Source organism: Cucurbita pepo, chromosome 8 (assembly GCF_057944985.1).
Source record: "Cucurbita pepo subsp. pepo isolate OVF chromosome 8, ASM5794498v1, whole genome shotgun sequence".
Taxonomy (NCBI): domain Eukaryota; kingdom Viridiplantae; phylum Streptophyta; class Magnoliopsida; order Cucurbitales; family Cucurbitaceae; genus Cucurbita; species Cucurbita pepo.
In genome coordinates this window covers 1,693,867-1,710,648 of record NC_141805.1, presented here as the reverse complement: position 1 = coordinate 1,710,648, position 16,782 = coordinate 1,693,867, and the positions used below count along the sequence as shown (strand labels likewise).

Here is a 16,782-nt window from a genome sequence, read left to right as displayed (position 1 = left end):
CGACCTCGTTAGCCCACCACTTGTAAAAATTGTCTATGCTGTGTTTGTGAGGAAGAAGTTTTCACACTCTAATGCTTTGTTCTCTTCTCCAACCGATGTGCGATCTCAGTCTACTTCTTTGAAGGCCAGTGTCCTCACTCGCATATTACCTGATATCTGGCTATACTATTTATAATGGTTCAAACTCTCCACTATTCGCTTTGACTTGTTGCGTATCAACGTCAGTCTCACAGTTTTAAAATGCAACAATTCAATTCTTAAATTTGGTCTTCAAAACGAAGGTTCAATTCTTTTACAACTCAAAGAAGAACATGACGACATATTTATTTAATACGAGATTTCTTTCATCTATTTTTTTTTCGATGTTATTACTAGAGCCTAACTCGACTAACATATAATTAATTAAACAACCCTTGAAGGCCCAACAACTATTGACATAACAAGGCAACTAATTGACCTTTCCATCTCCAAACGAAAATGGAAATGTTCAAAGTTCGAAACTGATGAAAGCGATTATCAATGTTCACAACATGTAGTTCAAGATGGAGTGTCAAATTATTTTTGGTAAGGCTTTTGAAGTGTTACCCATCCTTCTAGAAATCTCGTTTTATCTGTCTCATTAAATGTCTTAATGGTTGTTTTCGATACTAACATTTAAAATTACAGGGATTAAATTCTTACTTCTTTAGAGTCAATAGGCTCCTTAATTCCAAACGAAATCATATGATATTTGCAATTATTCACCAAATTCGTGTAGGGTTTCTTTTTCCATAAGTTTCAAATTTTGTTTAATCAACTCGTATCAATATGCTTAAATTTTAAGTCTCAAGCAACTATGTTAATCATCCATTAACCTAAAAGAAAACTTTAATGGATTTAAACTTTAGGATTTTTGCAACGATTAGTTTAAAAGCTTAACTTAATAAATTATGATCAATTTAATATTATATCAACACTCCAACATTAGATAAATACAGGTGATATTAATGCATATTGAATCGATCTTCGTAGAAATTTTGGAAACCTTAGTTGGCTTCTCATTAGATACGGACCGACTCGGATTAATTTGAATCTCCTACCATATGGTTTGAAGTTAAAATGTTGATGGATAGGGATGAAAGATATGAAACATAGGAAGAAGAAATGAATATGTTGGATTAGTGGGTTGTCTAAATCATTAGGGTAATAAGTTGTTTTCTTGTTGAGAATTTCAATGGCCCAACAACATTCTACCTTATGCTTTCCATGCAAACCCTTTTAGCCCCCACACTCTCTAATCATACCCTTCCTTCTTTCTCTCCTCTTTAAGTTAACCTCCCGAGCCCGTTCTTCATATTCCTATGTGACATGATTACATTATTTATTCTTCAGTTTCTAAGAGTGAAGTTCAAACGAGGCAGGAGAGATTCAAATAACCTCAGAGAGGAAAACTAGAGATTCCCGCATAATCAGGTAGCCGAAATCGCGGCAATTCAATCTCGAAACACACAACCACAACAAATGCTGGTTCTTCGAACATATTTTGTCTTCACTCATATGCATCCTGGGAGAATTCTTAGAAGTTCACCCATCATAGAATTACTCCAAGTAAAACATACTTTAACCATAAAATTTTTATGATTGAGCCATCGGAAAATGCACCTTGTTAGTATAGATAGTGACTTTCAATTCTTTTATGTCTTTCTTAATCATCCCATCTTCATGATTGCTTTCGTTCGAATGTAGTTTTGGTTCATTCATGTACCCCTCCCTTTTCTCGTGTAACGACCCACAATTTTCTACCTAATTTAAGGTCAGTACCGTATACATATCATAAACATTGAATGCAAAAATACTTCATTTAAACTTTCATAATATGTCACCTTCATCTTAATACATAGTGATGAATTTACGTGTTTTGAAAACACCTCTAAAAATGACACAACAAAAAACTAAATAAATATTTAACTTAAAAACATAAGTCTAATAAAATAAATACGACTACTCTGTGCATGTATCATGGTCTCGAGTTGTGATGTCGTCGTCAGCCGTATAGGAATATCTTGCTTTAATCTGAAATAAATGTAGCACATGCTTAACTTGATACCAACTATAGTGATATTAAATTAAGTAGAAAATTTCAAATTTTAAATCTCTATATATAAAAACCCAATTTTATAATTTTTGTAACAACCATGCTCCATTAACCTCCTCCTCCAAAATGAAAACCTCAAACTCCCTCCTCCTCCTCCTCTCTATTCTCATCCTCCTCCCCAAACCTTCCCTTCAAGCATCTCCGCCGCCATCTCCGTCGCCATCGCCGCCATCCACATTTCTCCCCAACCAGAGACACCTCAAGGCCTACACAGCTCTCCAAGCTTGGAAACACGCCATCACCGACGACCCGACCAACTTCACTGCCGACTGGTACGGTCCCAACGTCTGCAACTACTCCGGCGTCTTCTGTGCCCCTGCTCCCGACGACCCCGACATCCTCACCGTTGCCGGGGTTGACCTCAACCACGCCAACATCTCGGGAACCCTGCCCGACGATCTCGGCCTCCTGACCGACCTTGCCCTGTTTCACATCAATTCCAATCGCTTCTGCGGCACCGTCCCCAACTCCTTCCGTTTCCTCACTCTCCTCTTTGAGCTTGATCTTAGCAACAATGACTTCTCCGGCGAGTTCCCCTCTGTAATTCTCTCTCTCCCTTCCCTCCAATTCCTCGACATTCGATTCAACAAATTCCACGGCGATCTCCCTTCTTCCCTGTTTGAAAAGAAACTCGATGCTCTGTTCATCAATAACAACGATTTCAAATTCTCCCTCCCGGAAAACATCGGCAATTCCCCTGTTTCTGTGCTGGTTTTTGCTAATAACAACATTAATGGCTGCCTCCCCTCGAGTTTGTCAAATATGAACAATACACTCGAAGAAATTATAATCACAAATAGTGGGTTGATTGGGTGTTTGCCGCCGGAAATTGGGTCGCTGAGCAATCTCACCGTTTTCGATGTCAGTGACAACAATCTCGTTGGACCTTTGCCGGAGACAATGGCTGGAATGAAGAAATTGGAGCAGCTAAATGTCGCACATAACCAACTATCCGGCGAGATACCGGCGAGTGTCTGCTTGTTGCCGACATTGCAGAACTTCACTTACTCGTATAATTTCTTCTGCAGTGAGCCGTCGATGTGCCTGAAGCTTCAGGAGAGTGATGACCGAAAAAATTGTTTGCCGGAAAGACCACTACAACGTTCGCCGGAGGAATGTAAAGCTCTGTACTCTTACCCTGTTGATTGCGGCGTCTTTGGCTGCCCTCGACGGCTGCCACCTCCACCGCCGCCGCCGCTTTAATACTAGTATTAGTAATGATTGGTATTACTGATTTGCTTAATTGGTGATGTGATACATATGCATGTAATTTGAATTCTTACTTTATATTGGCCAATTTTTATTTTCTAATTGATTTATGAAAATTTTAAAATAAAATAGCAATAATATTAAACTGAACTAAAAAACAGTAATATTAAATTTATTTTCGTGGATGTAAAAAAAGAAAAAACAACACCAACAACAAAAATTTCAGCTCCATGGACTAGAGTTAATGGACTCGTGTTTCGTGGACTCTCGGTCGTGGGCTTAAGTCCAGGACTCTGGATTGGTGGGCTGTCGCCTCATGGGCTTGAGTCCATGGACTCTTGTTTGTTGGGCTCTCGCTTCATGGGCTCGAGTCCATGGACTCTGGATTGGTGGGCTGTCGCCTCATGGGCTTGAGTCGATGGACTCTTATTTGGTGGGCTCTCGCCTAATGGGCTTGAGTCGATGGACTCTTCTTTGGTGGGCTCTCGCCTCATGGGCTTGAGTCCATGGACTCTTCTTTGGTGGGCTCTCGCCTCATGAGCTTGAGCCGATGGACTCTTATTTGGTGGGCTGTCGCCTCATGGGCTTGAGTCGATGGACTCTCGTTTGGTGGGCTGTCGCCTCATGGGCTTGAGTCCATTGACTCTGGATTGGTGGGCTGTCGCCTCATGGGCTTGAGTCGATGGACTCTGGATTGGTGGGCTGTCGCCTCATGGGCTTGAGTCGATGGACTCTTCTTTGGTGGGCTCTCGCCTCATGGGCTTGAGTCCTTGGACTCTTATTTGTTGGGCTTTCGCCTCATGGGCTTGAGTCGATGGACTCGTTTGGTGGGCTCTCGCCGCCTGGGCTTGAGTCTATGGACTCTTTTTTTGTGGGCTCCTGCCTCATGGGCTTTAGTCCTTGGACTCTTGTTTGGTGAGCTCTCGCCGCCTGGGCTTGAGCTCATGGACTATTGTGTGGTGGGTTCTCCCTCCGTGGGCTTGTGTTCATGGACTCTAGTTTTGTGGACTCTGGCCTCGTAATTGATGAAGACCCAATTAAAAAATTAGTACTATTATTTAAATATAATATTGTTACTCTATTTACAAATATACGAAAATTGTGATATTATTGTGAACTCTTCGTTAGTTAGGTTAGATAGAGTTAACCCTTAAAGTAAAATTAACAGATAAATTATTGAAAATAAAAAAATATAAAACACCAAAAACCTGACCTATATAAACGCAGATTTTAGGGTATTGGAAGCTCTCAAACTCTCTCTGCCGTGCAGCATAACATCCGCAGAGTTAGGGCAACTCGCCTCCTCCAGCCATGGCCGTCGGGTACTTTTTCTTTCTTTTCGATTGTTTCAATTGTATGCTGCATTGTGTTTTTATCTCTCATACTTGTTTTCTTTTCAATCAGTAAGAACAAGCGGATTTCGAAGGGAAAGAAGGGAGGCAAGAAGAAAGCGTGAGTATATATATTTTTTTATATTCCTTTGTTTTTCAGATCTTAGTGTTGGTTTTGGAGTACTTTATGTATCTGTTGTATGCTCGTCCTTCAGCACCGATCCATTTGCCAAGAAGGATTGGTATGATATCAAAGCACCTTCAGTTTTCACTGTTAAGAATGTTGGAAAGACTCTTGTTACGCGTACGCAGGGTACCAAGGTAAATCGATCCTTTTCTGCTTGCTTTTACGTTTATATTTGAAATTTATCTGGAAAAAGGGGGTTTAGTGTAAGAGAATTTGAATGGTGTTTGTGTGGTCTTAGAGGCATTGTTTTTTAAATGGGTTTCGGTGGCATTGTTGAATTCGATTGATACAAGATTTTTCTTTATCTCCTTGCTTATAATTTTGTATTGATGCTGGATGGAGATATTTGGATTCTTAGAACAAAAGATTGGATTTTATGTTTTCTAGATGTTGTGGAATGCCGTTTGTAACCTGGCTTACTTCTTTGGAGTTTTGGAAGTTATCTGATGTAGATTTAAGACCTATAAAAATGGAACCGATGACAATTGCATTACAAAAGCGATGCTTTAATCTTTTTGGGTTAAGCGTGATCACATTACAAAACTACGCATCAAATGGCCGAAGTTAAGCCAACCAACTTAGTTCAATTGTTCTAGTCACATGAGTAGTAGTTTACTTAATTACTGGGATCTTAGCTATTCCTAATTCATATGAATATGAAATCTAATTTAGTTTCAAATAAATATTGAACATTGGAAAATATCAATTATAGAACATAATAATTAATATAAAAAAGTTATAGAATCTGGTATTGAAACACTTTCTTCTATTTATCTAATGGTTGTATCAATAATTAATTTTGCAAATAATGTAAATATTAAATTTCCTTGGCTGCTCCCAATAGATTGCTTCTGAAGGACTCAAACACAGAGTCTTCGAGGTCTCGTTGGCTGATCTTCAGGATGATGAGGAGCACGCTTACAGGAAGATTCGACTGAGAGCAGAAGATGTTCAAGGGAGGAATGTCCTGACAAATTTCTGGGTGAGATGGGACATTCCACTTAGTTGTATTCACATGGTATTTTGTTGATTGCGTATTGATCTTCTTCTTTCTTTCTTGTGAAAATGTTCAGGGAATGAATTTCACTACTGACAAGTTAAGGTCTTTAGTACGCAAGTGGCATACTTTGATTGAAGCTCATGTCGATGTCAAAACCACCGACAACTACACTCTTAGAATGTTTTGCATTGGGTTCACTAAGAGAAGGCCAAACCAAGTGAAGAGGACATGCTACGCCCAATCCAGCCAGATCAGGCAGGTTAGTTCAGGACTGGAGTGAAGTATTTTTATCGTAAAACTTGTCTTTTGCTTATGGTAATGCATTTGTCACTAAATTTTCTCTGAATTGATGCTGACATCCTTTTTACATGTCAGATCCGTCGTAAGATGAGAGAGATCATGGTAAACCAAGCAACCTCTTGTGATTTGAAGGAATTGGTTCGCAAGTTCATTCCAGAGTCCATCGGCAAGGAGATTGAAAAGGCAACATCCAGCATCTACCCTCTTCAAAATGTGTTTATCCGGAAAGTAAAAATTTTGAAAGCACCCAAATTCGATCTTGGAAAGTTGATGGAGGTATATATATATGGTTTATTCTCATTCTCTCTTAATGTTTTGAATTTCATCCGTAGACTATGAAATTATAATGTTATTTCAGAGTCTTATCATTGCCGTGATCTGTGTTCATAGGTTCATGGAGACTACTCAGAAGACGTTGGCGTGAAGGTTGAGAGACCTGCTGATGAAGTTGCAGACGAGGGGCCTACCGAAATTGTTGGAGCTTAAGTTCAGTTATGTTGAATTTCATTTGATCTGTTTTTGTTTAGTTTTGCCCCGCTTTGTCACAAACTTAGTTTTAACCCGCTTCTCGGTCTAGTCGGAGAGTTGGTTTTGAGGATCGCAATTTTGTGCTACCAAATCCTTAGTTAAGAATACTTTCATTGAATCAATTTAGCAAATTGCACCGTTTTTTTCACTCTACGATCTTCAGTGAAGAATTTCGTGGGTATGGAAAATGAAAAAGGGCAGAGATGGGGATGGAAAAGACTTCTCCGTAATCTTGTGCTACACAATACATCGATCTTGTGCTACACAATACATCGATCTTGTGCTACACAATACATCGATCAACTGGGTAATTGTAGAACGGATCCCCTTAAACTAAGGTGAAGTCAGGTCATTTGGTTACTTGAGCATCACAAAGCCAAGCTTTTGGCAATTATGTATGCATCTCAATGCAGGGCCCTATAATGCAAAATCAATCAATCAATCAAGGTAGCTCAAGATAGTACAAGTTTTAGAAAGGAGGTTATATCACTACATCAATCTGTCTATATTATAGTTCATCATAAGATCAAAAGGGGAGCATTTTTTTCAAAAAAAAAAAAAAAGATCCAGAGATGATCTACAGAACACCAAACTACAATTATACAACTTACAAGGGGATAATATCTAGCTCTGCTGCCTCTATAACATTATGCTGTTCTTCAGCATTACCACACTCAGTCTCCATGAGTAGAAGGTTTTGTACATCCACAAGCACACGCCTTCTTCCGTCTTTCGCTGCTGCGTTTTCCGCTTCTGTAGATGAAATCTCTCAGAATAACACCCGGTTTACTCTTCGAGAATCTGTTCTTCCCTTTTCTTGTTTTCTCGGATTCGAGTTTCATAATAACACGCTGAATGTTCTGTACTTCAAACTGTAGTTTTCCTATCTTCTCTGATCCTCTTTGTGCCTGCTCTGTTAGTTTGTTTAGGGGCATGTTTCCAGTTGCCTCGCTTTCTACCGATGACCTTCGCTCGAAACAGGATGGACTGCGTTCCAAACTCTGCTTCAGTTGACCATTTATATTTACTTGCTGGAAGATCGCTTCCTCGACTTCTTTTAAATGTTTCTCGACCGTGTCGTATTCATTGTTTCTAGCCATTTCCACTGTGTTCACTTCCATTCTCTTTTTCAAATCCTGAACGCTTGTTAGAAGACCTGTCAACTGAACAACATCTGAATCAAGTCTCTCCAAAACCTTTCCTTTTCGACCTCGTCGAATTCGTTCTCTAATGCTAGGCGATAGCTCCAATCTATCAACGCTCAACTCCTTCTCTACTTGCAGCTCTGAAGAACAATCTGGACTTTTATGTTCTACAATTTCTGACTGTGGGCACTCGATTTGCCCGTCCGACGGGCTTTGTGGCACGCTATCAATCAAACTCTGCTCGCATTCTTGTTCATCAGTTTCCCACAACTTCAGCATTTGATCACTGGTCTCACTACATTCCCTCCTTTTGCTTCTTCTCTGGAAAGAACTATCTGATACATGATCCAATGGAATATCTTTCATCAATATTCCATTCTCAGGTTTATTCTTTCTTGCCTTTACTTTATCACTAATTCCATCCCTCAAACCTTTCCCTTCCTTACTCGTTGCTTTTTGAACCGAGTTTCCTTCCGATTTCGAGTTTTTGACACGTTTTTCAGCAGCTTCTTTGTTCAGCTTTTCCTTTTCTTCGATCACAGCCATCTCGACCGCCTTTATCACGGCCCCAATCTTCTGCAAATCCAATATCTCATCTTTGTGGACATAACAGCTACTGTGATGAACATGAATCTGGGTTTCCTCCTCCTGCAACATATGAACATAAATCATTATTAGAATTCAGCAACATTATCCTTCACGCTCAGCTCATCCAAGAACAAAGGAACTGAAGAAGTTCAATGATACCAAGCACAAAATTTGGCTATTTTGAGCTAAATCATAGTAAATTTGTGCATTAAACTACTGCTGCAGGTGTTTTAGCATATATTTAATAAGAAAAAAACTTTACCTCTTCTCCTACAAAACCCTTACAGATATCCCTAGTTTGAGGAAGAACAATATGCTTGAGTGATTCTACATCATGTCTCAGAGAAGCTATGGCAGGCTTATAAGCAGACATCTGTGCTTCCATCTCTCCAATTTCAGTTTCCAGGGAACCTACTCTTTCTCTGAGTTGTTCAATCTCTGTAGTTTTTGCAGCATTCTCATCCCCAGCAGTTTCACAAGCCTGTGCAAGTTCATGAACCGTATGTTCGTATAAGACCTCCCGGATCAATGAGATTTGAAGATCGAAGTAAAACGTCGTGGCCTCCGCTTCCCAGAGCTCGAATTCATCTCTTCTCTCCTGTAGTTCTGAATTCAGACATTCCTCTTTAACTTTGCATTTCTCAATCTCGTCGTGCAATAAATCGACTTCGTATTTTAAGTTTCCGTTCAGTTCACAAAGGCTTTGAATCTCATTCTCCTGGTTTAAGCACTTTTCAGACAGTTCAAGATGTGAATTTTTAAGCTTCTCTTCTGTTTCAGAAAGCTCTTGGGCTGTCACCCTCAGAAAATCACTTCCAAGTAAAATTTGATGGCTAAGTTGATCGTTCATGTCCTTAGCTTCATGTAGCTCCTTAGCCAATTTCTCTAATGAACCATTTAAATGCAAGTTTTCCACTTCCTTCAACTGAAATTTCTCTGCTAACTTTCCAACTTCTTCCTTTGTATCAGAATTCACCACTTGGAGACGACAAATATCTTGAACGAGCTTCTCCGTTTCCATGAATTTCTCGGTTTTGAAGCTTTCAAAAACGGACGATAGGATATTGAACGCAATCACTTCCCGGACGATTAAATCGTGCTGTTCTTGTTGAATAATGTTCTTGTCTTCTTCAAGGTCCAAAAATTTCTTGAGCAAAGATTTCTTTTCTTCAGCAACATTATGATTTTCCTTTTCCAGCATAAGGCAGGTCCCTTGAAGATTTACTAGCTTCTCATTTAGAGTTTCGATCTCGGCTTTCAGCAGTAGCTCATGTTGCTCCCACTGGCTAACTTGCATCATCAACTCGTTTTTCGACTTCAGAAGCTCGTGCTTGTCGTTTTCATGCATTGCTAGCTGCCCCTTCATGATCTTTAACTCCTGCATAATGTTATCTTTCTCTAATAGAAGTTCTTCACTCTCTAAACTCAGTTGCTTGAGAAGAGTTAATAAAACTGAGTTCTGAACAAGCAGTTGCTGCTTCTTGTCCTTGTTTTTGAACACAGAAGCTTTCAAGTCCTCAATTCTGGTCAAGATATCCACTATCAGGATTCTCTCTTCTTTCATATTTCCCTGCACATAATCTTGATCAATTCGAAGAGCCATTAATACCTTTCGGATTCCAGCTCTTAGTTTATCGATTTCGTTGTACATAAACTCTACTTCGACTTGTTGCTCGAGATTTTCGCCTTCCAAATCAGCAATAAGTTTATCTGATAATTTGGATGCCTCTTCATATTGTTCACATTCAATGAGCAAAGAAATATTTTTCTTTTCCATATCCTCAACAAACCTCTGCAAGATATAGATCTCGACCTGGGCGTTTACAGCATTATCTAGTAGTTCTTCGATTTCTTCCTTGCCTACTCTACTTTCTTCTCGCAGGGCATGGACATCGTCCTCCAAACCGGCAAGTCTCGCCTCGGTCGATTGTTTGTAAGTTGTATGCTCTTGTTCTTCCATGAGAAGGGAAAATCTCAATTCTTCTATTTGATATAAGGCAGAGTCTTTGTCATTTTCAAGATCAGAATACTTTTCTTCAAGATTTGTAAACCTCTTTTCGAGATTTCCTAGTCTCGGTTCGATGTTTTCGAGTCGACCCACCAACACCCCTCGTTCATTCAGAAGATTTGACCTCTCATCCTTCAATAACTGGCAGAAGTCTTCTAAGCCCTTTGATTTTGCTCTTAAACCTTCAAGCTCTTTGTTTGCACCGGATAGGGAGTCTTCTAGCAATGTGTTCTTCTCTAAAAGTTTCAACATATTCTCAGTTACATTCTGCAACTGTGAAAGCAACGAAGATTTCTCTGCAACAATAGCAGTTTTTTCTTCCTGGGATTCCTTGACTTTCTCCAATTCAGCATTCAGTTCAGCTAGAGATACCTTGAGAATGGAATTTTCCTTTGAAAGTTCATCCATATAACTGACCTTCTCATGAAGTGCTTCCATCTTGTTCCTGTCCTTTTCACATGTCCCCCTCAGCTTGGCATTCTCCTCCTGAAATTCCTTCACTGACGATTCGAGCGAGTCGGGATCCAATCCTACTGCCTCCAATTGTCTCGTTATGCCGTGGTATCTTCCGCTTAAGCCCTTAATTTCTTCTCTCAAATGAAGGATCTCTTTCTCAAGCAAGTTGCTCTGATCTTCTTTTTGTGCAACAACTTCTTCAAGTTTGTCCTTCATCTCCTTCAAGCTAGATAATTGGTCCTCTAAATTCTTCATTGAAGTGTCAGAAGAAAAATGTAGTTCATTCAGCATTTTGTTTTCGTCCTTAACTCGTTGAAGCTCTTCCTCCATACCATGTTTGCATATATCCAAATCCTTCAACATCATGAGACCATTTTTTAGCTCCAAAGTCAGAGCTCTCTGCTCCTCCTGAGATTGACAATGCAAATTCTGCAGAGTGTGGAGAGTGCTTTCAACTTGTACGAATCGCGACTGCTCGTCGTTCATTAGACTCTGAACTTTCTTCAACTCATCTAGCTTTTCTGCAAGCTCTTGATCCTTAATAGCAATCTTCTGCACAAGTTTGTCTGCATCAAACTGCAGTGAATGGTTTGATTGCTCCAAACGAGCACACCTTTCTTCGGTTGTCTCGAGTTTTGCTTTAGCCATCATAAGCTCACCTTTCAGACGTTTTGCGTCATCTTGAGCACAAGATATTACAGCTTCCATTTTCGCAATCTTCTCCAAGCACTGTTCATACTGGCGGGATGCTATTTCCTTCTCTTCATTTAGTTCATTAAGAGCTCTCTTAAGTTCTTTGACTTCAGTCTCTGAGCTACTCATTTGTTCATCAAGCATTCTTGCATAATCTTCAGAAAGAGAGATTTTCTTCTCCAAAGCGGATATCTTCTTTAGGCATTGCTCATACTGAAGAAGACTGGCCTCCTTTTCAGCTGCTAATCTGGAAAGCTGTTGCTCAAAGTTCTGCGCCTCAATTTCTGCCTTGGCAACTCTCTCATTATGTGCTTCAGCATCTTGTTGGGCTACAAATAATAGCTTTTCTAGGCTAGATATCTTTTGCAAACATTGATTATATTGTAGAAGACCAGCATTCTTCTCTGCTTTCAGATCTATAAGGGCTTCCTTCAATATTTTTATTTCGATTTCGGCTTTGCTCGCTCGTTCGTCTAGTCGACCGGCATCTTTCTGAGCAGAACTAAGTTCTTTCTCTAAGCTAGACAACTTTTCCAAAGAATTCTGGTATTTAAGAAAGAAAGCTTCCTTTTCAGCTTCCATCTGATTGAGTCTCTTTCTTAAGTTTTGAAGTTCGACGTCCAATTTCTCGTCACTTCCCGACTCAACCAGCTCATGCGATTCGAGATCATAAGCTTTACTTGATAACTGAGAGGATACGTTTTGCAAACTATGGTCATCCAATTCCCCTTCAGAAAAAACTAGTTGTGGTTTGATGCTTCCTCCTTCACTAACCTCTAAATTTTCTAGCTCATTGTCTCCTTTTGTTATTAATGGATGTTGGTTTGTTGATGATGAACATGCCGAATCCTTGTGCGAGTCATCTCGATCGAGCAGTGCACGATTCGGGAGGTGGATTTCTGGTGTGTGGACTTCAGCTTCAGAACTAGAAGACCCTGAAGCTGACTCATCAGAGAACATAAAAGGAGGCATTTGGTTGTCAAAAGCTTGAGCCATGGTTTTATGTGCATGACGAAGCTCTGCAGTTGCATGGTCATATCTTTCGGCTAAAGCACGGTAAGCTCGGTAAAATTCCTCGACTAATTTCATTAGCTCGGGACGTTTCTTGTAGTACATTTCTGCTCTCCTTGCAAAGGAGTCTGCATCTTCTTCAATGAGTTTGATCATTGCTTTTACTTTGGCATCCATATCTGCAAACAAGTGAACAACAGGTCTCCTTTAAAGAGAGTTTCAACTACAAACTTTCTACCTCATTCTTCAACTCTAGCCTCCAATACCAACTCATCCAAAATTCAGATGTTAAAAAAATTCAGCAAGAAATTAACGCGAATGGACGGTAAAGGGCAAGTGATTGAACGAAGCAGCTTTACCAAGTGAAATCAGTCAAAGGTCGAGTGAAGTTCGTAAACTCTAAGTGAAAGAAAAGATTCGAGACTAAAGGAAGCTGAACAAATGTAAGAACAATGCAGCTCGTAAACTAAACGACAAGGCCCCCACGGACTCGAGTAATGTGGGGGTCAAGCACCATCTAAACATGGGAATAGAACTGAACTCGCATCAGTAAGGTTAGTCAAGATGGAAGATGCATAACCTGTAAGATTCTCCTGTAGCCATTTTGAGTTCTTGGGGCTGATATGGCTATCCCACCACCAAGAATACAAGCGCCGAGATTCCGAATGCAACAACGTCGCCATAACTCCAGAACACAACAATCAAGGTAACGGATCCAGGCCAGAAACCAAGCTAATCCTCCACGAGCCTTCCCATCTCCTTGTCACTGAGTTCACCTGCATAGCAAGAGACAAACGTCATTATGAAACGAAGCTTTGTTCACATTGTGGCCATTTAGCCTTTAATAAAAGGCAGCTTCAAAGAGAAGGATGAGGAAAACAGATGAAATCCAGATCTCCAACCACATAAACTTCCCCAAATTTACAAGAACTTGATTGTTTCAAACAAATCTTATCTATACGAGTCGATTATGAACTCAACACACAAGAATTGGTGCAAAAGGAAGAAATCAATAGTTCAAAGCGCTGCAGAAACCAACCCTTTTGTAATCAGGGGACCAAAAATCACCAGAACGGCTGAAAAAGCAGCTTGTTCCCAATCATACAAGAAGCAGTACAGCTCAGAAAGAACACAAAATCAAGTTTCAAGCAAATGGGTCTCCCACAAAAGAGGCGAAACAGCGATTTCCTCTAATCAAACGCTTCGATCAAATGAAAAGCATAAGAACCAAGGCAACAAAATGGGTCATAAGAAAAAACCCCACTAACCAATCAGCTTCTTCACCCCATTTCTTCTCTCTCTCTCTCTCTCTCTCTCTCTCTCTCTCTCTCTCTCTCTCTCTCTGTCTCCCTGCTATTCTCCATCGCAGAATATCATTATCGCATTATATTTTCGGGTTTCGTACAGTAACCGTCCAATGATAACTCAGCCGTTCGAGCAGCGTAAATGACCGCCCTGAGATTAAGCAAAAGGAGTGAATTAGATGAAGGGGTAAGCAACCCAATTAGGAAATTAACACAAAATACCCCAAAAAATAACCTTGAAAATCAGTATAAGTAGCGTTAATTAGATTCAAAAAAAGGAAAACAGTCGTATTCTTTCAATTTTGCTGTGTTTTGTCGTCACCACCCTGAAGAAGATTAGTGGGTAGAGAGTGATTAAGGTGCTTAAATCACCAAAAGCTACCTCCTACTTTATTTTTATCTAATTGGTTATTAAAATCAATTTTGTTCTCTGCACGGTTGCTTGTAGCTATGATGTTCAAGCTGTTCTTTATTGGGTTTCTAACCAGTAATTAGTGCCTTGAATTATTGTTAACCAGCTTTTTCAAGATAGAGAAATTCAATATAATACTAAGTTGAGTTTTTTATTTTTATTGAAAGATAAAAGTCCCACATCGACTAATTTAGAGAATGATCATGAGTTTATAAGTGAGGAATACCAACTTCATTAATATGCAAAGCCAACACTTTATACTCAAAGTGGACAATATTATACTATTGTAGAGAGTTGTATTCGTCTAACAATTTTTATTTTTATTTTTATTTTTCTCATCGTGTTCTTGAGAAGTAATTATTAAAATTATTAAATAATTCAAATTTTCCACAAATAGTAATCTATATATTAACTTGCCTACTCACAAAATTATGAAATTTCTAATTTTTTTCCTTTTTATTTGCAATAACCAATATTTCTAGTTTCCTTGTGTGGGTGGAACACCACCTCTCTTTAATAATGGATCATTAATAAGGAAAAATAAATTATTATTATTATTATAATAATAATAAAATATTACTAAAATATATATTAAATTGATAAAATTTTTAATTAGAGATATTAGATGTCAAGTTCATAATTTAAGAAAAGAAAATAATAATAATATCCAAATTTTTTATGTTAATATTATTAAATAAAAATTAGGTAGAATTAAGATCTATAATACAAAAGTCAACAAAAGTTGGTCATTCATCAACAAACCCGAACCCTCCAAAAAAAATATATTTTTTTTTTCAAAATAATTAAGAGATATATCATCGACTAAAAAATTTATTGCGATGAGTTATGCCTAATAATGTTTCTATCAAATATCTTACGTATTTGGTTGCCGTTCACCGGGTTATTAAGTTCGGATGCATTTATTTATAAATAATTGTCTTCATCCACACGCTATTATACAATTATAATTTAATTATAACGTTTTGAACCCACTTTTTATTATCATCATGTGGGAAAATAAGAGACTATAGTCTTAATCCAAAATTAAATGTGACTATTATTTTAAAATTTTGTTGCATTATTAATCATAGATATTATGAATTATCAAATAGGTAACCAATAATGGTTTTTAGCTTTGGTCCCAATGCCCAACTTCCCCCATTTACCAACCCAACAATTAGTTAAAACCTTTTATTTTACTTTTTAGTAAATCATTTTTACGATGATAATTGGTATTTTATTTATTAAATTATGCTTAAATTACTGTCCTCTAAAAATAAAATTATTTGTACATGTCATAATTTCTTAACGTCAAGATCAATATTTAAATAAAAAAAATTAACTCGACAATACGGGTGAGTGTTCAAAAAATCTGATAACCCGACAAATTCAACCAACCCAACTCTCATCCCAATTAGTATGATTTGAGTTGGATTATGAACCGTAGATTGGATTGGTTAGATTAAATTGAACGGAACAAATTCTAATTTATTATTAATTTTAAAAAATACATTACAATACATATATTTATTTAACTTCATGATTATTTTAGAGGATAATTTTTCAAAATATATATTGAAATTGATAAATAACGGAAACTAATCCAATTCTAAAGATTAATGGTTTGTTTGAATTGGGTAGAAAAAATTTAGAGTCGGAATAATTGGGCTAGGTCTAAACAGCGTATCAACTCGACTTAACCCAACCAAGGAACGAACGAACACCCATATTGATAAGATGATCGTAGCCGTAGGATTATTTTAGATTTAGCAAAGTTTAATATTAATGTGGATTGGTTAAGAGAGAGACCAAAATAGCAAAGGGAATCTGTCGGTGCTTTGTAAGCTTACATTAAACAAACATTAAGCAATTGCAAGAAAAATGGAGAAAAAAATAATAAAAAAAGTCCCCCACGATTGCCAACACATTGTTTGAATTTTTGGTGCGTTTCGTCTTGGTTTTCTCTTATGGCCTACCGCTCCATTATTGGTGTCTCAAATTGTGGGTGAATTTTGTCTGCCCTTGAATGGGTCCGCCACTTCATCTTTTTTTTAATTAATGGTCCACTTTCGAGTTTCGACTATGCCACGGTTATGGTTCATCCAATATACGTTAAACATTTAAATTTTTTCTCATGATACTCATTAATGCAATATTGACAAGACAGTTGAAATGTCGAGTGATTTGAGTACTTTTAAGTTTATAGATAGAGTATGAAAATTACAAGTTTAGTTCCTTAAACTTTCAAATTTGTGTCTAAATTTGGTATCTGAAACCAGCTTTAAAGGGTGTCTCATAAATCCATGAATTTTGCCTGTCTATAGTAACTCTAATGACATTGTCGGTAGGGTTCGAATGATGAAATTATTATTATTATTATATTATTATTATCATTGAAATAAAAAGGGGGAAATGGGAGCTTTTCTATTTTTATTCCAAATATAAATATTTAAATTTTGTTTGCATCTATTTTTCG

The 16,782-nt window shown here is 38.1% G+C and overlaps 3 protein-coding genes across 4 annotated transcripts; 2 read left to right on the top strand and 1 right to left on the bottom strand.

The window, feature by feature from the left end:
• The first annotated feature begins 2,188 nt into the window (after positions 1–2,188).
• LOC111800983 (leucine-rich repeat extensin-like protein 4) lies at positions 2,189–3,423 on the top strand. The gene has a single exon (XM_023684929.2). It carries the CDS (start codon positions 2,201–2,203, stop codon positions 3,335–3,337), a length of 1,137 nt encoding a protein of 378 aa, XP_023540697.2. The 5' UTR covers positions 2,189–2,200; the 3' UTR covers positions 3,338–3,423.
• Positions 3,424–4,520: 1,097 nt separating this feature from the next.
• On the top strand, positions 4,521–6,837 carry LOC111800468 (small ribosomal subunit protein eS1). The gene is made up of 7 exons (XM_023684176.2): positions 4,521–4,665; positions 4,748–4,795; positions 4,890–4,995; positions 5,706–5,843; positions 5,935–6,120; positions 6,237–6,437; positions 6,552–6,837. Exons 1-7 carry the CDS (start codon positions 4,655–4,657, stop codon positions 6,645–6,647), a joined length of 786 nt encoding a protein of 261 aa, XP_023539944.2. The 5' UTR covers positions 4,521–4,654; the 3' UTR covers positions 6,648–6,837.
• Positions 6,838–7,121: 284 nt separating this feature from the next.
• NET1A (Kinase interacting (KIP1-like) family protein) lies at positions 7,122–14,071 on the bottom strand. Of its 2 annotated transcripts, none has more exons than XM_023684174.2 (4): positions 13,630–14,071; positions 13,171–13,366; positions 8,685–12,769; positions 7,122–8,482 (listed from the first exon to the last, which is right to left on the bottom strand). In XM_023684174.2, exons 2-4 carry the CDS (start codon positions 13,271–13,273, stop codon positions 7,364–7,366), a joined length of 5,307 nt encoding a protein of 1,768 aa, XP_023539942.2. In that variant the 5' UTR covers positions 13,274–13,366; positions 13,630–14,071; the 3' UTR covers positions 7,122–7,363. The 2 variants fall into 2 exon arrangements, with proteins under 2 accessions (XP_023539942.2, XP_023539943.2); XM_023684175.2 differs by having other exon boundaries at positions 13,859–14,071.
• Positions 14,072–16,782: the final 2,711 nt, after the last annotated feature.